Source organism: Equus quagga, chromosome 11 (genome assembly GCF_021613505.1).
Source record: "Equus quagga isolate Etosha38 chromosome 11, UCLA_HA_Equagga_1.0, whole genome shotgun sequence".
Classification (NCBI taxonomy): domain Eukaryota; kingdom Metazoa; phylum Chordata; class Mammalia; order Perissodactyla; family Equidae; genus Equus; species Equus quagga.
In genome coordinates, this window is record NC_060277.1 from 10,875,478 (window position 1) to 10,897,943 (window position 22,466).

A 22,466-nucleotide genomic window follows, 5' to 3' on the forward strand; every position below is an offset into this window, starting at 1 on the left:
TCCCAACTTGATCTATAAACTGAATGCAATCCCAATCAAAAGCCCAGTAAGTTATTTTGTAGATATTGACAAATTGATCTTAAAATTTATATGCAAAGGCAAAAGATCCAGAATAGCCAACACAACACTGTAGAAGAACAAGGTTGGAGGACTCACTACCTGACTCCAAGACTTATTACTACACAGCTTACAGGAATCAAGACAGCGGTAGTGGCAAAAGAACAGACAGATCAATGGAGCAGAATAGAGAGCCCAGAAATAAACCCATATAAATACAGTCAACTGATCTTTGACAAAGGAGCAAAGGCAACACAATATAGCTTTTTCAATGGTGCTGGAACAATTGGACATCCACCTGCAAAGATTTGAATCTACACACAGACCTTACAACCTTCACAAAAACTAACTCAAAATGAATCATAGGCCTAAATGTGACATTCAAAACTTAAAACTCCTAGAAGATAATAGGGGAAAACCTTTATGACCTTGGGTATGGCAATGACTTTTTAGATAAAACACCAAAGGCACAATCCATCAAGGAAATAAGTGATAAGCTGGATCTCATTAAAATTAGAAACTACTGCTCTGTGAAAGACGATATCAAGAGAATGAGAAGACAAGCCACAGACTAGGAGAAAGTATCTGCAAAAGACACAACTGATAATGGAGTGTTATCCAAAATATACAATAAGCTCTTAAAACTCAACAATAAAAAAACAAACAAGTCTATTAAAAAATGGCCAATGATGTTAACAGACACTACAACAGATGGCAAATAAGCATATGAAAAGATGCTCTATAAGCATATGATAAGATGCTCTATATTATATGTCATCAGGGAAATGCAAATTAAAACAAGATACCACTACACCTATTAGAATGGCCAAAATCCCCAACACTGATAACACCAAATTCTAGCAAGGATGTGGAGCAACAGGAATTCTCATTCATTTTACTGGTGGGAATGAAAAATACTATAGCCACTTTGGAAGACAGTTTGGCAGTTTTTTACAAAACTAAACATACGCTTTCCATATGATCCAGGAATTGTGCTCTTTGGTATTTACCCAAAGGAGGTGAAAACTTATGTCTACACAAAAACCTGCATACGGAGTTTATAGCAGCTTTATTCATAATTGCCAAAACTTGGAAGTAACCAGGATCCTTCAGTAGGTGAATGGATGAACTGTGGTACCTCCAGACAATGGAGTATTATTCATCACTAAAAAGAGATGAGCCATCAAGCCATGAAAAGACATGGAGGAGCCTTAAATGTATATTACCAAGTGAAAGGAGCCAATCTGCAAAGGCTATAAACTGTATGATTCCAACCATATGACACTGTGGAAAAGGCAAAACTATACAGACAATAAAAAGATCAGCGGTTGCCAGGGTTTGGAGACAGAGGGATGAATACACAGAGCACAGAGGATTTTTAGGGCAGTGAAAATACTCTATGATACTATAACGATGGATATATATTATTACATATTTGTCCAAACCAATAGAAAACACAACACCAAGAATGAACTTAGACTGTGGACTTTGGGTGATAATGATGTAATAGGTTCATCAGTATAACAAATGTATCACTTTGGTGGGGGATGTTGATAATGGGGAGGCTCTGCATGTATAAGGGCAGGGGATATATAGGAAACCTCTGTACCTTCCTCTCAATTTTGCTGTGAACCTAAAACTGCTCTAAAAAAAAATAGTCTTAAAAAAACAAAAAAAGTCCGGAGAGGCAAAATTTGACACAGTATTTTTCCATATTTATTTAGCTTTCTTTTAGTTAAGTAAGCATAGTTTGACATATCTCATTATTAATAATTTTACAATTCTGCAATTACAAACAAATAGTATCACAACATGCATAAATAATGCTCTCGATACTACTTTAAACATTTTTAAGACAGACTATGAATTAGCTTTGTGATGAACTAACGTTATAGATAGCTAGAGTTACCAAATACTTAAACTACTGAAAAGGCTGAGTGAATTTCAATTGTAGTAGTTTAATTATTAATCTTTAGATATAAAAGAACTGCTACTAAAAATGTGAGGATCCAACGATTTTCCAACAAGAAGAAAAACTTACTATGAGAGGGGATAAACCTATATTAATTAAATCAATTGGCTAATCACATTTTTTAAGAAGTCCATCAAGCAATTGAGAATTCCTTAAATACCTTACATGTTATTACCATAATATTGTCAATCACATCATTGCAAGTTCACATAGTACAACATGTTGCACATGCTGAAAATTCCTTTTCTGAAGCTGGTCATATTTGAACTGATTTATAAAAACTTGTACCTGCTGATCTGTGGAGGTGCTCAGTGATCTACTTAACAAAGCAGTGCTGAAAAACTTGTAAATCTAATTTTGAGAGCCCATAACCCCTACTTCCAAATCCCTCTCTCCACTTTCAGTGAATAAAATGGAATTTGGACATTCATTTCTATTGTTAAGTAAAAACTAATGGAAGCAGAACTTGAGGAGAGTACATGTGGGTCTCTTCTTGCCCCATCTTCCACTGTCTACCTGCTGAACACTGAGTCTTGAATACTCAGCTCTTCTGCCACCTGCTCTCAAGTGTTTCCCTCTCCACAGCCTCTTCTCTGGACATTATAACCCTTAACACACTAAACTGTATTCACCGGTTTTGTTTGCGTCTTGTATTAGCAATTGAAGGCAGGCTGTCCTTTCTCACTTCTGTATTTCCTGATCCTGGCAGTGTCTGTTAGATGCTAAATGCTCAGTAAATGTCTGCTGAATAAATAAATGAACAAGTAAACTAAACAATAGTGATTCCAGATGTTATAACTAAACATTGCAATAAGTATTTCATTACTTAAAATTATGTTTAATATCATGCCCCCCCAAAAAGAAAGAAAACCAGTCATCTCAGCCTGTTTCCAACATCAATACTTTAATCCTTAGGTTCATTTATATTCATGTACGTGGTACTATTACACACTGGCACAATATACAATTAGCTTTCACCACCTACTCATCATTTGCATTCACTATTGTTAGTGTAAATTAGCATCAAAAGACAATTCCTAAAGAAATATGTCTCATGAAATGATCTATCAATAATATTAGCATTGTGTTATTAAAACAAATTTTCTCATCCAAGTCTATCTATCTCTACTTCCAAATCAGGACCTTTTTATTAGAAAAGCTAGGTCTAACCAATTTTTAATTCTAATTTTCCTTTGGTACAATAAACAAGCCATAAAGCAACAGTTTCCACCAGTTTTAATACATTAATATAACCACTTTATGTTTCTTCCTATTTATGTTCTTACAAATAAAACTCCATTGCAGTGAATTCTCCTGAATAGCCAAATTGATTGTTATTGCAAATTCACTGTTAGAATTTATTTTATATATATTATATAGCTTTCAGGATCAATTTATTACAAAGATGCAAGGCTTCAAGAAGTGAAAAGCATCTGAAATCTCAGTAAAAAGTGACACATACACAATTCTTTCCATCAACAAGATCAGAGATCACTGTGTAGTACGGAACTCTTTATTTTGAAATTTTATGTGTAAAATTATGGAACTGTCAAGAAGTAGTATTTCTTTTTCTCCTTCACAGTAATAAAACCTCCAACAAAGTATTTTCTATACTGGCTTATTATTCATAAAGAAATCACGATTATAATTGACTACTGAGAAATGAAAATATTTGTACTTTTTTTTTAATTCAGAGCACTTCCTGATTAACAAAATTTGTTTTAAAGGGATTTTATCTATAGTACCTTATACCTTAGACAAATAACCATTAAAACAAAGAAGTCAATGACAAAGTATTCACATAACTATATTACAGATCTCAAGAAATAGACATTGAGAAAAGATTTAAGGCTACCCAGTGATAGCCTCTCATAAAACCCAAGAAACCTCAGAACTATAATTAGACTTCAAAGGGACCAAAATAGTAGTTTCTGTTGAGCCAAAATTAGGAAAATCTTCCACTGTTGACATTTTCATGTTCTTAATTTTTCAATCAAATAATCAGCCTGTAATTAAAAAATATATAACATACTTTTTATTCTAGTAATCATAACCTGTATGAAATAATTCTACTGGCATTTCTATTATAATAAGCCACAGCAGAAGAGCTAGATACTAAGGATTTTGTTCCTAAAAATATCTTGCAAATAAACTCTCAATGTAACAGTTTTATAAACTGTAGTAAAGGTATTATTCTAGATTGTATATAAATAAGCAGATTTTTATCCATATTGCATATTCATTAAAAAGTTTCAATAAGAGAAGGAAAATAAATGTAATACTATAGCTTTAAAAAGTACACTAGACACGGAGGAAGCTTACATGCATATTACTAAGTGAAAGAAGCCAATCTGAAAGGCTATATACTGTATGATTCCAACTATATGATATGCTGGAAAAGGAAAAACTGTAGAGACATTAAAAAGATCAGTGGGTACCAGGGATTAAGTGGGAGGGATATTTGAAAAGGCAGAACACAGGATTTTTAGGGCAATGAAACTATTCTGTATGATACTATAATGGTGGATATATGACATTATACTTTTGTCCAAACCTATAATAGAATGTACAATAGTAAGAATGAACCCTAATGTGAACTATGGACTTTGGGTGATAATGATGTGTCAGTGTAGTTTCATGGATTGTGACAAATGTATCACTGTGCTGGAGAATGTTGACAGTGACAGAGATTTTAAGTATGTGGGGGCAGAGGTGTATGGGAACTCTGTGTACTTTCCATTCAGTTCTGCTGTGAACCTAAAACTACTCTAAAAAATAAAATCTATTAAATAAATAAAAAGTAAACTAAAGTCTTCTAGTTATATTATTTCAGATACTTTTCTCAATCATCTTATGTATCTGGAACATTATATAAGAGATTTTGGAATAAACTTTAGTATCTTTATCTTGATTTTTTTCAAAGTCTCATAATATATACTGACAAAGTCCCACATTTAAGAAGAGTTCAGATTCCTAGGGTGAACCTTCAACAGATCTTATAACTTTGTTCATTCAGTTTTTTTCTAACTGAAAACTCATGTAAGGAAATACAGTTTAAAACATTACAAAAATATATTTTTAATTACTTTTTTATTACAAAAGCATGGATCATGTAGAAAACTGGAAATACAAGTAAGAAAAAAATCCCTTTTTTATCACACTGATTTTTTAAAGAGACCCTTCTAGCTGTCCTGCAGGATGTCCCACTTGTTTATTTCAAATAAACACACACACACATATATATATCTTAAATATATTTTTTAATTAAATAAAATCATCTGGACAACAAGTGGAAGAGAAGGAAATAAGTTTGAAATATGAAGTTTCTAGAAATCATATGCTTTTTAATTTGTGTACTGTAACTATAATAATATATATTAATTAATGATAATTATTTAACTTGTAACTTGATGATCATTCAGATAGCAACTACAGGTTACCTTATCATCAAGGACACATGAAATAAGAGACTGGTAAATTACTAGTCAAGTGGCCCTGGAAGGACAGAGCCACTTAATAACTAAAGCTTGACTGTCAGGCCACAAACCTATAATCAGATGAATTCTATGCTACTTTTGCCCTAGCAAAGCAGAATTCTGCAATTTTTTAGGCTTAAAGCTTCAGGCTCAGCTCTGGTGGTTAATGCTTCTACTGCAGCCCTTTTCTAAGGAGTTCAAACTGACTACCAAAAATTACAAAACCTCAGTTTCTACAATGACGTTGGTGATGATGACAAAGCCAACAGGTAACATTTACCAACACTTACTATACGCAAAGTATAGTTCTAAGTGCTTTTCATGTAAATTATTTCATCAATCCTCTTAATCCTAGAGGTAGGCACTATTACTTATATGCAGGTAATAAAGAACTGGGGCCTTAAAAAGTTTAAGTAACTTGCACATGGTCCCTCAAGTAACTAACAGAGCCAGAATTTGAATCCAGATCTGACTCTGGATTCTGAATTATTAATGCCATGGTTCTTCTATATCCTATCCTCTGCTTGCAATGGAGAGACTTAGCCATAGTTTCTCTTCCTGCAGAGCTGATGACCTAGAAAATCCCCAGATTAAAAATATTATTTTGGATATGTACAAGCAGTATGTTAGATGATCAAGTCTATGAGAGCTCTAAGTGCCTACTGTTGCCAAGAAAAGGAAAACTACAACAAAAGGATAAATATTTTTATATGCTGCTATTATGACAATAATACTTACTGTGATAAACCAATAGGAATTCACTCTATAAACCAATTTTGATAAGAAGCTAAGCTGATCGGCTGGTGCCATCACATGAAGGTGCAAGTGGTTAATGGAACAGAATGGCGGCACATGGAAACCCATTCTAAGACAGAAAAGTAAGAGATAATTGACAAATGAGTTCCACAGTTGCTTAAAGCTATTTTTTCAGGTTAAAACACATAAATATTAAAGATATACAAAACAGGTTACCTAAGGTAGACAGATTACCACTCAAACATCTCTTTTACTGTTTCTCTTTATACATTTCAGAATATTCACAAAGTTCCTCTTCTTTTCACGTTGAAGTTCACAGTAACATAAACTCTTCATCAAGGAAGGCCTTAATCGCATATTATGCCTCAGTGTAACTTGTAGGAATTCTGAGTTGGCATTATGTCTTATCACTTCAGTCCTTAGCATATTAAGCTTTAATTCTCCTAAGATATGCCTCTGCAATGAATCTTAAAAAAAGAAAAACTACTGGAGCCAGCCCTGATGGCCTAGTGGTTAAAGTTTGGTATGCTCCACTTTGGCGGCCCAGGTTCAGTTCCCAGGCATGAAAGTACAGCACTTGTCTGTCAGCAGCCATGCTGTGGCAGTGACTCACATAGAAGATCCCGGTGAACTTACAACTATATACAACTACACACTGGGGCTTTGAGGGGGAAAACAGGAGAAAGACTGGCAACAGATGTTAGCTTAGGGTGACTCTTCCTGTGCAAAAAAACACAAGGCTTAATCAAGCCAAATAATTAAAAAAAAAAAAATTACTGGACACTCAAGTAGAAGAAGGGTTTCTTTATTCTAAGACATAGCCAGGAGATGGCATGCTTTCTCCTTTAATAAAGTAGTCAATCATTTCCTTACAAATATTTCAGTAGTGAAATTAATTACATCATCATTAAAAAAAATTTATCATCACTTAAGTTTCCTGTTTAATACTGAAAATAAGTTAGATGATAATTATTCATAATTATTTGCTTTCTACATTTATAAAAGAGTTCCTTTGACTAGTAAAATAAATTTTTTTAATATGATTTAACCTCTTAAAAATCATTTTAGAGTTTCCTAAGTCCACTGATTCTGAGTGGAGCAGGACACACCTGTAACAATAATCCAAGCCTAGAAATATCTGCCTGTTCTAACTAGAACTAAGTCTCAATTAAAAGAGAAAAATTACTAGAAGTGAGCGGGAGTATGGGAAGAAGGCACGGGAGAAGTGCTATACTGCAGGAGTACAGGACGGACAAGGTGGAGTCAGATACACAACACATATGGAAAAGCTTCCAGTGCTACCTAGAAAAGGAGACTAGGTTTTTCCCTCTGTGAAACAGGAGTCATATAATGCAGAATCTAGTAAACTAAAAGCTAGAAGCACTTCAGGGGTTCACTCAACCCTTTCACTTTAAAAACAGGGAAGCAAAGATCCAGAAAGTTTAAGAGCCTTCTCAAGGTCACAAAGTTAGGCAATGGTAGAGCTAGGATTGAGGCTCAGGGCTCTTGACTCCTAGTCCAATGCTCATTCTCCTCATAAGCACTCCTACGACTGGGAAGCGAATGTGCTGCTTTTGGGCAAAGGGTCTCAGATACCATCTGTTCCTTGTCATTATCCCCTTGGATAGTGCTTAACAGTTTTCAGAGAATTTTCACACACAATCTCATTTGAGCCTACAGGTAGGCAGAGCAGGTATTATCTTGAGAGGTTAAACGACTAGTCTGAAGTAACACAGTCAGTACAAGTACAGTGCACAGCAAGTAGTATGGATAGCATTAGAATTCAGACCTCTCTGAATTCCAGTTCAGAGGTGTTAGAAGTAATCTACACTACAGCTGCCTTGGCTCTGCTTTGGACACACAAGGCAAAATCAGAAGTCTTTTAAAAAGAAAAAACAACTATTAAGATTAATTAAAGCAGTTGCCAAATTGAACATGATGTGCTTTTGCTCAAACTTTGGCAAATACTAGAATTCAGTTCAGCAGGCAATGAATTCAAATTAATGTCATACTACAAGTGTAATAATACATTTTTAAATCACATAAAATTGTTTGTAAGGAAATTCAATTCATACACTATTTTATAGGAATGCACATATGGAACAAAAATAAGTAGACTTGTAACCCACTGCTTGAATATAATGTATAACTGGTGATTATTAGAAAATGAGACATGAGAGGAAGAGGTTTGTTTATTTAATTTATACTACTAATGAACTGTATGCTCATGTTCAGAAAAACTGCATTTAAACCATGAACTCTGCCATCTCTGCTTTCATTTTCCAGGAGGAAACAACATTTCAGAAAAACTAAATGCATATATTGGTTTCTATCTGGAAGTACACATACCTCACATTTTTGAAGTCAGTGAAATTATTCCTTTCAAGAACGGTTTTTCCAGCATTTACCATGTTCTCAACTATAAAATAGGAAAGAAACTACATTACAATATAGGAGACATTAAGTTCACTAAGTTGTTATTAATCTTAACTTTTAGGGTCCTAGTCAAAAGTTATATCAAATGGGTAAACATTTAAAGATACATTCAACAGCTCTAAGTTACTGAGAAGTCTGCTTATCAACAACTGAACTGAAGGTTCACCCTATCACAAAATATCACCCAGAGGCTGACTTTGAACAGCTGTAGAAGGGTATTATCAAGTGATCCTTTAGGACATATGATCCTACTGAGGTTTACTTCTAATCATAAGGAGACTAAGTAATTAAAAAAAAACTTGTTTGAATTAAGAAGACAGGAAAACTTTGAATTTGTCTTTGAGCCCAAATTACGGATATGATATCCCTTCATGCCAGCCTAGCCTTGACTAGCTAAATGTTTGTATACTTGTTTTGGCTTCCAAACTCTAATCTGCCTTAGTATCTTTACTGTCTCGGTGCTTCAGGGCCTGCTGATGGGAATATGCTTCCCCATTAGAAAAATTTTGATAACCTGGGATCTTCAAAGCACAACGTCAAACTTTAGACCTCTTTTGTTTCTGAATGGTGAAATCAAGTGTTTGAAAGGGGAAGAAATGAGAGACTCTACAGAGGACAATTGTTACAACAAGACATAAAATCATTGCTAATGTTTACCTCTCTAAGTCAGGCCTGAGCAGGGAGGCTCCCAGACTTCCATGACAAGGCCAGTACCATATCCCATACGATCAAAAACAAAGTTCAAGTTACTTGAAGCTAGACTTTGTCTTGTTTTCTTTTAAAATACTCCCAAGATCCCAAACATGTGGGTAAAGATAAAAGACTGTTTTTTCTTTTTCATTTCTTTAAGAGACATATGACTGTTTAAAGCAATAACTTTAACGGTATCAGGGGATTATAAAGTTTGTAGATGTAATATATATAACAACATTAACACATAGTGTTGCAAGCTTTCTCATACTTTATATGAATTGATACAATGTGAACTGTAGGCTGTGATAATTACAGGATCTCTCTAGAGCAAACACTAAAGACAAATGCAACGAATAACAGCTAAAACGGCAAGAGAGAAAGTGGGGTACTAAAAACTACATTTGATCAACCACAAGAAGGCAGGAAACAAGAAACAAGGCAACAAAAAACAAATGGGACAAACAGAAAACAAATGGCAAGATGGTAGAACTAAATCCAACTACATCAATAGTTACGTTAAATGTTTATGGACTAAACACTCCAATTAAAAGACAGAGATTTTCACACTACATTTAAAAAAAATAGCAAGACCCAACTATATTTCTATCTGCAAGTCTTTAAATATAAATATTCAATTTGGTTGAAAGTAGAGGACCGAAAAAATACACAATGCAAACAATAAATAAGAAATTTGGAGTAGCTAAATTAATATCATACAAACTAGATTCAAGAAGTATTTTCCAGAAATAAAGAAGGACATTTTATAATGACAAAAAAAGATCAGTTCAAGCCAGCCCTGAAGGTCTAGTGGTTAAAGTTGAGCACTCCTGCTTCAGTAGCCCGGGTTCATGTCCCAGATGCAGAAACACAGCACCCATCTGTCAGTTTCCACATTGTGGCAGTGGCTCACATAGCGCTGGAAGGACTTACACTAGGATATACAACCATGCACTGGGGCTTTGGGGAGAAAAAAAAAGAGGAAGATTGGGAACAGAGGTTAGCTCAGGGAGACTCTTTCCCTCCAAAAAAAAAAAAAAGCCATCTTTGAGTCACTCAAAAACAAAAAACAATCAATTCATTGAGAAGACATGACAATCATAATTATGCATTCATTTAAAATCAGATCCGAAATACATGGAGCCAATCTACTGTCTCTTTTCTATTTCACTGATACCTACTCTTTATTATTTCCCTCCATATACTTCTTTTGGTCTGATTTGCTTGCCTCTTTCTAGCATTCTCAAGTGGAACCTTGTCATTGGTTTTCAACTTCCTTTTCTAATATAAGCATTTAAAGCTATAAATTTCCTTCTACGCACTGCTTTAGCTACAGTCTAAAAATTTTGATATGTTGTATTTTTCTTACCAATCAATTCAAAATATTGTCTTCTGTGACATTTTATTTAGAAGTTATTTAAAAGTGCATTTGTTAAAAGATTTTTAGTGTTATTCTAGATTTTATTTTTCAAACTCCATTGTTATCAGAGAACATATAAGATTTCGATCACTTGAAATGTATTGAGACTTATTTTATTCCTCAGAATATAGTATATCTTGGAAAATGAGTACTCTTAACAAAATGTGCATTCTATAGCTAAGTGGAGTTCAATTACTGTCAATTGTAGTCACAGTGCTTGATAGTATTATTGAGCTCATCCATATGCTTATTATTTTCCAAACTTTATGGACTATAAAAAAATATTAATTTCAAGAACTTTTAACTTTTATTATGGAAATATTTAAATATACACAAAATCAGGAAGAAAAGTATAATGAAATCCCAAGTACTCACTATGCTGCTTCAAAATTAGTAACATTTAACTTGCAACAGTTATAAAAACTTTTAATAAGAAAGAAGAAATGCTAAAAAAGAGGAAAACAAGCATGAACACATTTTTCCCTTCTTAAGAAAAGCAGTATGAAAAAAATACTTAAGGCTATGGTGGCTGTTGCCTGGTACTGACTATTTCATGTATACTGGCCTCCGTCTGTTGGAATGAGTGTGAAATGTACTGATAGAACTGCAGATGACTAAGGAACTTTATAATATCTAGAAAAGAACAGTTTAAAAACTGGCAATTCAGTAATCTAAACCCTAATGAACTATACTTCAAGGTTTTCCATCAAAGAGATTTCTTATTCACCTTCAAAAAATCTAGCCCAACTTATCCGTCTTGTTAGCTACCTTAAAATACTGACCAAACTAATCCCAGACCCTGGTGACAATGGCTATCAAAGCAGATCTGAAGTGACCTTAGAAATGTCTTAGTAAATGATAGTTGACAAGTCACAGAAATCATGAGTAGGAAAATACAGGATAATCATATAAGAGACAAGATTCAGAATCTCCTTTTCAAAGGCTAAAAGTTCATCACTAAAATCTCATAATTAAACTTTGGTGCTAGTTCATCTACACAGGAAACTACAAGGCAGGTACCAATATGGTCTCACCCTCAGGCAGTATGGGTTCATGTGCCATATCATAACTTATTTGTAATTTTTCATAGCACCTTTCATTTTCAGAGTCAAGAAAAGCCATCATCTAAAAGCATAAAAGGCATTATCTTTTAGAGATTTGAAAGATTAAATAACATGATGTCTTGGATTTGCTTCAAATCTACTGTAGGAGAAGGTTAATATATGAAAAAAGATTGGCCACAAGTTAATAAATGTTGAGGTGGGTGATGAATACATGGAGATTATACTGTGTTCTTTATTTTTGTGTATATTTGAAATTTTTCACAATGAAAGTTTCAAAAAGTCATAATGCTCCCTTTTTGTAATACTTGGCTAGGCTTTTTCTCTTTAATCGTCACTGCCATTGCTGATGCCAATTCAAGATGATATAATCATGAAGAATACCGCCATTGTCTTACCCAGTTCTACATGATCTTTCTTTAGTTCTCTGCAGTTTCCAATATGCTTCTTTGGCACCACAAGATAATGATGAAGTGCTGCTGGTTTGATATCTTTGAAGCAAACTAGGTCTTCACTCTAAAGGAAAAAAACATATCATTTGTTAGTCAGTGAATTTTTTTAAAAGAATTTCCTAATGCTGTTCTGGCATGTCTTAAACATCTTAAATCTCAGTCTGATAGGGAAATGGTACTTATGTTACAACTAAGCCCCATTGAGCAATTTTGTGATTATGCATTAGGTCCATAAAGACAAGCTTTAGCTGCCTTCATGAGATGCTCATTTATTCCAGAGAATAAAAAGACTTATATAAAGTCAATTTCAGGAAAACAATTATGAATATGGTTCATTACAACTTCATTACCAACAATCCCAGAGTTTTTTGTATTTTATTACGTATTTCTCCATCTCTACCCTAAGGTTTTTTCACTCAATACGTACTTTCAAAGGTTTGACTATAGAATCATAGCAAGATTGATAAGTTGTTTTTTACACTTAATTTTTTTCCAAAGTGGCATGTTCCTCAATTATAACAAGAACATTATCTAGCATCTACATATCCAACAGTTACATTTTTAAACATTTTTTACAGCAATTATATACAAATACTTCATGTTTACTTCCACTTTACAGCATTAAAAAGACTTTGAAATGCTGAAACAAATTCCTGTATGTTCTACAAAGCTATGTGCTCAATCCATTACAAGTGTGGCATGCATTTTCTGGTTTACATACTCCACACAGTAATGTAAGGAAAACAGAAAAGGAAACAAAAAAGGGAATCTTTCAACCTATTAACATTTGAGTTTCAAGCTTTTCCAAGAGAAAAATCTGCATTCCCTAAATAACCTCATTCAATATCTTATATAAAAAAATTAGTCAAAGTTAAATAAAATCAGTACCAATAAGTATAGTTTCCCTCAGAAAAATCCCCAGAACATACTGTTGCTCATTAGTTCTCAATTCTAGGAACCAAAATTCAATCTGAACAAGGGCTTCATATCCATGCCAGTAATCTTGGGTTCAGTGAGAATAATGGTGTTGGCCATTGCACATCTGCACCATGAACCTCCGTATCAGTATCTGTACAGCTCATGTAAGCTTCAGGTGACTGACAAGTCGACCTCCAGTAGACCATGCTTCAGAGACTGGGACTTTTTGTTTACTTTAGCCCCCAGCAGGCCATGATTGAAATGGAAGCAGCAAAAACAAGGTATTACATGTCCCTTTCCTACCTTAAGACTTCTGTATAATGCCCACAATATCACTTTATTAAAATACTGTTTAAATATTGACTTTGTTGCTGTCATCACTTACAAACCTTCAGCCTAGAAGCTGCTAAAATGTGGAGGCGCAACTACACAAAAATCTTGATTATTTTTCCAGCTATTAAGTGTAACCTGCCTATATGATGAGTATAGGGAGGGGGAAAAAACTGTTACTTTAAAGATCTTGTGGTAAACACAGTGAGGGTCAACTGGATGCAGCAGGAGCTGGGAGGAAAGTACACAAATAAGAACTGAGTTGAGGTACCTGCTGACAGAAACAGGGATTTGATGCTGTGTTTGAATAGGACAATCCTTCATCACCCCCAAACTTTCAGGAAAAATCTATACCAACTGTTGCTTTGCATTAAGGTATCACGAAAATGAAAGGAAAAGAACCTGTGTTACTTTCTTTGGTTAATGCAAGACAAAGGTTTGAGGCCAAGGTACAATATTCAACAGAAACAGAAAATACAAGCGGTGTCTAAGGATAATGAATACAGCACACTCCTCCCAGCCTCAGGATAAACTCCTCTCATAAACTGGGGAGAGTGGTGGGTTTCCTGTGATACATGGACAGAGGTTCAATTCAGTTTCGTGTGTGTGTATACACATACATACATACATGTATGTGCATACGTATACATGCATACATATATATGTGTGTATGTGCACATGTGTGTGTATATAAATATATATTTTTAAAATATATATATAGATGTACAAAGAGAAATCCCAGAAGGTTGATGACTTGGGGAACCCCAAAGGCTAACCCTAAAATAACAAGACAATTATATCAATTTTAATCCATTTTATTATCGTTTTTCTGTCTAGTATTAACTTTAAATACTGACATCTATAGAATGTTTTAGAAAAGGATAAGATCAAGGACCACAATGTTTTTAATTGTTTAAGGTTTTCCAATATTTCTTTAATGCCTCCTTCTGAGAAACAATCAGTATTGGGGAGTCAAATCTAGCAGAACAGAACTGCCACAACTGTACTACCCAGATTGGTTCAGAATACAACTTTATATGCTTTTATTTCCCCTCAATTATGACATTAACTTTTAAAAATCCAGCAGTGATTCTTTTTGGTATAGAATACATCCTGATTAGAAGTCATCTGAATACAGGCACACCTTAACAAACAGGAAAAATCCCAAATAAGCAATCTCAAATTATACCTAACTGAATTAGAAAAAGAAGAACAAACGAAGCCCAAAGTCAGCAGAAGGAGAGAAGTAATAAAAATCAGAGCAGAAATAAATGCTATTGAAACAAAAAAGGCAGTAGAAAGGACCAATGAAACAAAGAGCTGGTTCTTTGAGAAGATAAATAAAATTGACAAACCCCTAGCCAGACTTACAAAGAAAAAAAGAGAGAAAGCTCAAATAAACAAAACCAGAAATGAAAGGGGAGCAATAACAACAGAGTCCACAGGAATACAATGGATTATAACAGAATACTATGAAAAACTATATGCCAACAAAATGGATAAACTAGAGGACATGGGTAAATTCTTAGACTCTTACAACCTCCCAAAACTAAGTCAAGAAGAAACAGACAATCTGAACAGACCAATCACAAGGAAAGAGGTTGAAACAGCAATCAAAAGCATCCCAAAGAATAAAACCCCGGGACCAGACAGCTTTCCTGGGGAATTCTACCAAACTTTCAGAGAAGATTTAATACCTATCCTTTTCAAGCTATTCCAAAACATTAGGGAGGATGGAACACTTCCTAACACATTCTACAAGGCCAACATCACTCTGATACCAAAGCCTGACAAGGACAGCACAAAAAACGAGAACTACAAGCCAATATAGCTGATGAACATAGATGCAAACATGCTCAACAAAATTTTGGCAACCCAAATTCAGCAATTCATCAAAAGGATCATACATCACAATCAAGTGGGATTCATACCAGGAACAAAGGGTTGGTTCAACATCCACAGATCAATCAACATGATACACCACATCAACAAATTGAGGAATAAAAACCACATAATCATCTCAATAGATGCAGAGAAAGATTTGACAAGATCCAACAGCCATTTATGATAAAAACTCTGAACAAAATGGGGATAGAAGGAAATTACCTCAACATAATAAAGGCCATATATGACAAACTCACAGCCAACATCATACTCCATGGGCAAAAACCGAGCGCCATCCCCTGAGAACAGGAACAAGACAAGGATGCCCACTCTTATTCAACATAGTACTGGAGGCTATTCTTTGCAGCATGATTTATGATAAAAGACTGAAATTAACCCAAGTGTCCATAATTCAGCTAGGAGACTGGTTCTGTATTACATGGACTATTGTATATATTCATCCTCTGCCCCCTATTTAGGGGATAAATTAGTTAATGAAAGTATTGATCATGCCTAATTTCCTCTATAAAAATGGCCCTATGCTGGCGCCCCATGGCCTAGTGGTTAAGTTTGGTGTGCTCCGCTTCAGTGGCCAGGGTTCAGATCCCAGGCACAGACCTACCCCACTTGTCATCAGCCATGCTGTAGCAGCAACCCACACACAAAACAGAGGAAGACTGGCACAGATGTTATTTCATGGCAAATCTTCCTCAAGCAAAAAGAGGAAGGCTGGCCACAGATGTTAGCTCAGGGTGAATCTTCCTCAGCAAAAAAAAAAAAAAAAAAAAAAAAAATGGCCCTGTGCTCTTCACACAGTTTACTCTGAGATATTCCTAACAAAGAAAAACTCCTGACCTTTGGCCAGGAAGAAAGCTGTGATTGAAAGTTGGACCATCCCAACCCCTCTTGATGACTATTTTTAGACAAACAAAGCTTTCCACAACCACTAGCATCTATTTCTATTAGTTTTCTTCAACATCAGTACTGGAGTGTGCAAAATTTTAAAGCCGTTTCCAGGAATCTAAGAAATATTGAACTCTGAAGTTAAACAGCTCACTTGCCCTCTCACTAACCAAATTTTATGTTTAGTAAAATAAGGAGTGAATGAAGAGGCAGAGATCGGTCCCTTCTGACTCTGGATCAGCTCAGCAGAGGCCCGCTTTACAGATAACTGACCGAAAATCTTTCTCCGAATCAGCCGCTTCCTGCCTCCACGTCCTTCTCCTCTTCAGCATGGCTTTTACAGTCTATCACATCAGTCATTCTCTAGCCATATATTCTTATCTTTGCCCCACTGCTGGAGGGGTGAAAAAAACCCACGCAGTTGTGCAGACGTTAATCTGAACGTCCTCAACCTCAACTGACCGTCATCACTACCCAGCAACCCTTCTGTTTTCCCTGATCCTCTCTCCCAGCCTCCAAGGAGCTACTTCAAATTTTTACTTCTAAGTGACCCTGTAACTTGCTCCCTTACCTCCTTCAAACCTTCCCTCACATGCCACCTTCCTAGTGAAGCTTTTCCTGACTAAAATTTAAAAATTGCATCTCTTTCATTTTTTCACTGTCTGATAAACTGTGTATTTTACTTATATTGCTTATTGTCCATTTCCGTAAGCTCCACGCGGGCAGGGATTTGCACATTTTGTCACTGCTGTATCCCAGTGCCTCCGACAGTGCCTGGCGTATAGACGGCACTCTTTCAAATACTGAGAACGAACGAGTAAGTGAGTTTCCTCTTTCTGAGGTACAAAGCTCTACCGCATGAGCCATTTTAAATCTCTCTTCATTGACAACTTCCCATCAGGACTCAAACACACCAAAGTCTTCACCGTTTTAAAACCTTTCTCTTAACCCCCAACTCCTCTGTAGTTACTACTCCCTTTCCTTCCTCCCCAAGACTACCAAACTTCCTTCACAAGCTGTCTATATTTGCTGTCTTCAATTTTTGTTCTCCCAGGTCCTTCTCAGTCAACTACAATCTGCCTTCTGACTCAGCACTGCACCGCAATTGTTCTCCTTGAAGTCGATGACTATCACTTAAGGGACAAAACCAGTTCTGGTCTAACTTGGCCTCTTGCAAGCATGCAGGAGGATCACCAGCCCAGACTGAAGATCAGGGAAGGCTGACACCGCTGCCACTTCCTTTCTTCTTCACATATCCCTTTTCTCAGCATTCCTAGTTTTCCTTCTATTTCTCTGCTCCTTCTCTGTCTCTTTTCCAGGTCCTCTTCCTCTGCCTGTCCCTTATGATGCTAGTGTTCTTTAGAGTTCTGTGTAGGCCCCGCCTTCACTGCTTACTTTACATGTGCTTCCTAGGAGATCTCATCAACTCCCCTCTCCTCAATTTCCATCCATAAACTGGCAGTTCCCATCATGTGGGCTAGAGATATAGTTCTCTCCAGAGGACAGACTACCCAACATTTTACTGGACATCTCTGCTTAGATGCCCAACACTCTCCTGCCCTCTGCCACCTCCTGGCCACCTTCTCCTCCTCTGTTCCCAATTATAAGGAAATCGTACCACCACTATGGGTTTACCCTAGCAGAAATCTACAAATCATCCTTGACCTTCCTCATTCTCCTACATCTAAACCAGAGTTTCTCAACCCAGGGACTACTGATATTTGGGGGCCAGATAATTCTTCATGGTGGGGGCTCTCCTGTGCATTGTATAATGTTAGCAACCTTGACCTCTACCCATTAGGTGCCAGTAGCCCTCCCCACCCTTTCAGTTGTTACAACCAAAAGTCTCCATTTGAAAACCACTGATCCATCTCCATCAATAAGTCCAGCCTGTTTCACCTCCGAAATACCCTTAAATTGATCCGCTTTTCTTCATCTCCACTACCACATTCCTACTTAAGGCCATTATCAGCTGGATGACCGCAATCGCTTCCTAACAAGTCCCCACGCCTCCAGACTGGTCCTCTCCAAATCATTCTCCTCAGTGGGGCCCAAAGGATCTTCCAAAGATCAAACCCCCTGGTATAACACCTCAACCCCTTCCTCCCAACCCTGCGTTAAACATTTCCTCTTCTCCAGAGAGAACACTGGCAAACAGAAGATAAAACATTCGGAAGAAGGAAGCTTCCCTTCATTCTCCAGATAAAGACAAAACTCCTTACCATGAACTACAGCACCCTTAATAATCTGGCCCCTTGTTCCCCTCTCCAGCCTCATCTTTCACACCTCCCATCCTCTCAAGCTCAACGCTCCACTTAGACTGAATTTCTGTTAGCTCTCCTTATGGCTCAAACCAAACCTCTGAGGTTCTCTCTACCTGGGACATTAATCTCCCACCTGGTCAACTACTACCTATTTCTTCATGTCTCACTTCCTCGGAAAAGCCTTCCCTAACCCTTCAAATCTGAGTTAGGTGCTCCTCCCACGGGCTTGCAAAATACCATAGGTGGTAAAACCATTTCACCACAGCACAGGGCATTGTAATCAGCTGCCTCCTCCATCTGTATTCATTCCACCCTTTAGATTATAAAATCTGGACAGGGACTATCCTTTATCTTGTTCACCACTGAATCTGCAAGTCTAGGTGCTTACAAGGAATTCAACTTACTTTTACAAAATGAATAAATGATTACTACAAAAAGCCAGAATCTTTGGAGCTGATTCTCTCAAAAGGTTGTTTCTTTAAAGGTAAGTAGAACCGGCAGAAGAAAGTGTGTACCAGATCTCTGTTTTAAAATATCTAGGCAAAGTCTTAGTGCCCTCAAGATGTGCACACATCCCAACTGATAACACCTCTGGGACCTGTACCCTGCAGTGGAAATCAGAGGCTATTAAGTAATAGTTCGACCTCGGATTTCCCCCACCCCATGCCACCCTGCCTTTCAGTCAATCTAACAAACAAGCTTTTCACAATTACCATTACCTATCTCCTGCTAGTTTTCTCCATATCAATATTACAGTGTGCAGAATTTAAAAGCAGAGTCTAGAAAGGCGGGGGATGGGGTCCGTTTAATAAAAGCAGAAGCCCTAAATGCTCTTTTCTGCCAAATACTTCTGTACCCGCAGAGACAGACCGAAGTATCTGACTTCATCAGTACGTTTTCTCCCAATGGAACAGCAAAGAACGCGGGAGACATTACCGACCCAGGGAAAGCAAGTCTGTCATTAAACAGGACACCCGGCCCCATCCACACAGGATCCTCCCACCCCGGTCCCCACCCGCGAGGCCTCCCTCCCGAGCTCCCGGGTCTGACATGACCCCCACAGGGTCCACACCCGCGAACGTCCCTCCCGAGCTCCCGGGGCTGACACGACCCCCACAGGGTCCACACCCGCGAACGTCCCTCCCGATCTCCCGGGACTGAGAAGACCCCCCCACCTGGGTCCACACCCGCAAGCGTCCCTCCCAAGCTCCCGAGGCTGACACGACCCCCACGCTCGCCGGCCGCGCGCCGCCGCCCACCTCGCAGTCCAGGAGCTCGGTGCCCGGCACCTGCTGCCGCGCGATCTGGCAGAACACGCACTTGCCGCCGTCTTCCTCGGGCTCCGGCGACGCTGCGACGACCTGCGCGGTCTCCGACAAAGACCTGGGAAGCGCTGCCGCCGCCGCCGCCGCCGCCTCTCTGCCGGGGTCCGACTCGGCGCTGCTGCTCTCCTGCGGTTCAGCCATCGCACCTGCCCCTGGCGGCCGAGGGCCTCGGCGCCTCTGGGACAAGGGGGCCTGCGCCGGCCTCCTGCACCTCCTCGGCTGTACCTGGAGGCGTCGCCCGCCGCCCGGCGCTGGCCCTGGTGGGAGTTGGGCGCACGCGCAGATCCAAACTGACGCTGGAGGGAAGGCAACGCGGGGTTGGGCCCCAAAGCCGGCGGCAGCCTCGAAGCTAGTGGCCACGAGGGGGCGCACGAGGACGCTACCCGGGGGAGGCGGGGGGCGGGGAGGGGAAGCCGGCTGCGGCTGCAGGAGAGCTCGGCCCCCTGCGTCTCGTTGGTGATGACGCAAGACGTCCGCCGAGACGCGGGTACGCGCCCCGCGTCGCGGTGACGTCACCGGCGCGCCCGAAGGCCAGACCAAATGGAGTCTGGTGATGTGGGTGTCGTCTCCCCAAGGCTTGTGATGTTAGTATGCGGTAGGAGTGTATTACGCTGTCGTTAAGAAAAAAAATTTTAATTCATACGTTTTAAGAGAATGAACAAAATTTCCAGAGCTTCCTTTTCAACAAAGATCATGTTTGATGCTCTGTGATTGCATTTTCAGTCACGATAATTTTAGAGGCTTAAGCTCAAAATGTCCAAAACTGGGCTTCACGTGACTGTTTACTCTTCTTGTTAACAGCATCAGCTAGGTCAGAATAGCGGCCTTTATCTCACGTTCCTCACACGCAGGTCAATGTGGAGTCCCGGCGTTTATAGTCTGAAATAGTCCAGAAATTCCCTGCCGGTGCCTCATTATGCTTCACCTCGACCACTGCAATAACCTTCAAACTATAGCTTCCCTCCTTGATTCTGCTGTCACTCAAAACCCTTCAGTAACCATGGCGCCCCAAGAAAGAGTACCGCTTCCTTAGCTTGGTATTCCGGGTGGACTCTGATTTGACCTCGACTTTTCATTTCGTAATACTTGGCATTTGCTGGACACTTAAAATGTGCCAGGTGTTTCTCTAATCGTCAAAATAAGCAAGGTTGGTTTTATAATCCCCACCAGAGATGAAGAAACAAACTTAGAAAGACTTGCCCAATACCACACAACTAATTAGTGGCCGAGTTCAGATAAAGGTTTGTCTAACTCCAGAGACTTTCAGCCTTTTTGAACGCAACTCCTTTTTCACACTGAAAAATTTCTTAGACTGACTTATTATAGTACTTGTACTGTTGGTGTTTGTTGATTTAGAAAACAGATAATAACAAAGTCCTATTTATGAACTCAGTAATATTTTTTTTTAAAGATTTTATTTTTTTCCTTTTTCTCCCCAAAGCCCCCTGGTACATAGTTGTATATTCTTCGTTGTGGGTCCTTCTAGTTGTGGCATGTGGGACGCCGCCTCAGCGTTGTTTGATGAGCAGTGCCATGTCCGCGCCCAGGATTCGAACCAACGAAACACTGGGCCGCCTGCAGCGCAGCGCGCGAACTTAACCACTCGGCCACGGGGCCAGCCCCTAACTCAGTAATATTTTTAAATGAATTTATGTTGTTTTAATTAAAAGGATTTACATATTTTTTAAGTAGTTGTGTATATGTGTTCAAGACATTTTGGGGGACCCTTATAATAGCTTCATAGCCCCTGGAGAGCCCAAGGCCGGGTTCAGAACCACTACATTTCTTTGCCCAACTTGAGTATCCACTATTTCTATGCATACAGTACACCTGCACGTCACGCTGCTTTTATCCACGCTGTTTCCCCTGTTTGAAATTTCCCTGTTTCCATCTCTGCACATCCAAATTTCACCTTCCAAGCCACTCCTCAAATGCTACCTTCTTCATGAACTTAATCTTTAATTAACCAAACTGAAATAAGCACTTCCTTTTGTGAATTCACAGCAGTTTTTCAATACTTCTCTTGTAGAAATTATCACCTTTGTATTACATGCTATTTATGTACCTATTTTTCCTACTAGAAATTATGTTCCTTGATTTAAAAAAAAAAAAAGGGTGTCTTTGAATCTCTCATAGTGCCTAGTACAGTGCTTTGCATGTAGGTAGACACTTAACAATTGTCTGATGAACGAAAGAGTGATTAGAAATAAGGTTGCTGCATAGGAGTGTTCAGGTTGCACACTGTACAAGAACACCACAAATAAGAATTTGCTAATTCACATCATAGACAAATATTAACTTATGTAAAGCACAGGCAGGCCTGGAGATTCCAGGGCTCCAGAGCAAGTTCTGATGCAGTGGAGAGCTGACGCCTGCAAAAACCCACATTGGGTGCATATGGCCACACACATACACTGAGGAAACCATTCACCTACATACTGGTACACACACCTGTCCTGACCACATTCCTAGTGACACCTGCAGTTGCTTCTCTCACTTACCTGTCACTTTCAAAGACTTGC

At 38.2% G+C, this 22,466-nt stretch overlaps 1 protein-coding gene across 1 annotated transcript; it reads right to left on the minus strand.

Moving 5' to 3' along the window:
- Positions 1-1,750: 1,750 nt before the first annotated feature.
- Positions 1,751-21,020, minus strand: HINT3 (histidine triad nucleotide binding protein 3). Its single transcript, XM_046675089.1, has 6 exons — positions 20,967-21,020; positions 19,879-20,520; positions 12,267-12,384; positions 8,611-8,680; positions 6,244-6,370; positions 1,751-4,035 (listed from the first exon to the last, which is right to left on the minus strand). The coding sequence occupies exons 1-6, from the start codon at positions 21,018-21,020 to the stop codon at positions 4,003-4,005; spliced, it is 1,044 nt and encodes a 347-aa protein (XP_046531045.1). The 3' UTR covers positions 1,751-4,002.
- Positions 21,021-22,466: the final 1,446 nt, after the last annotated feature.

Excerpts from the sequence above, each read along its gene's own strand:
- HINT3 (XM_046675089.1), bottom strand. The coding sequence starts at position 21,020 with ATGAAAAGTCGAGGTCAAATCAGAGTCCACCCGGAATACCAAGCTAAG. Across the intron at positions 6,371-8,610 it reads ACTGACTTCAAAAATGTGAG|AATGGGTTTCCATGTGCCGC; the intron begins GTATGTGTACTT and ends TTTCTGTCTTAG. Across the intron at positions 4,036-6,243 it reads ATTCCTATTGGTTTATCACA|GCTGATTATTTGATTGAAAA; the intron begins GTAAGTATTATT and ends TTTTAATTACAG.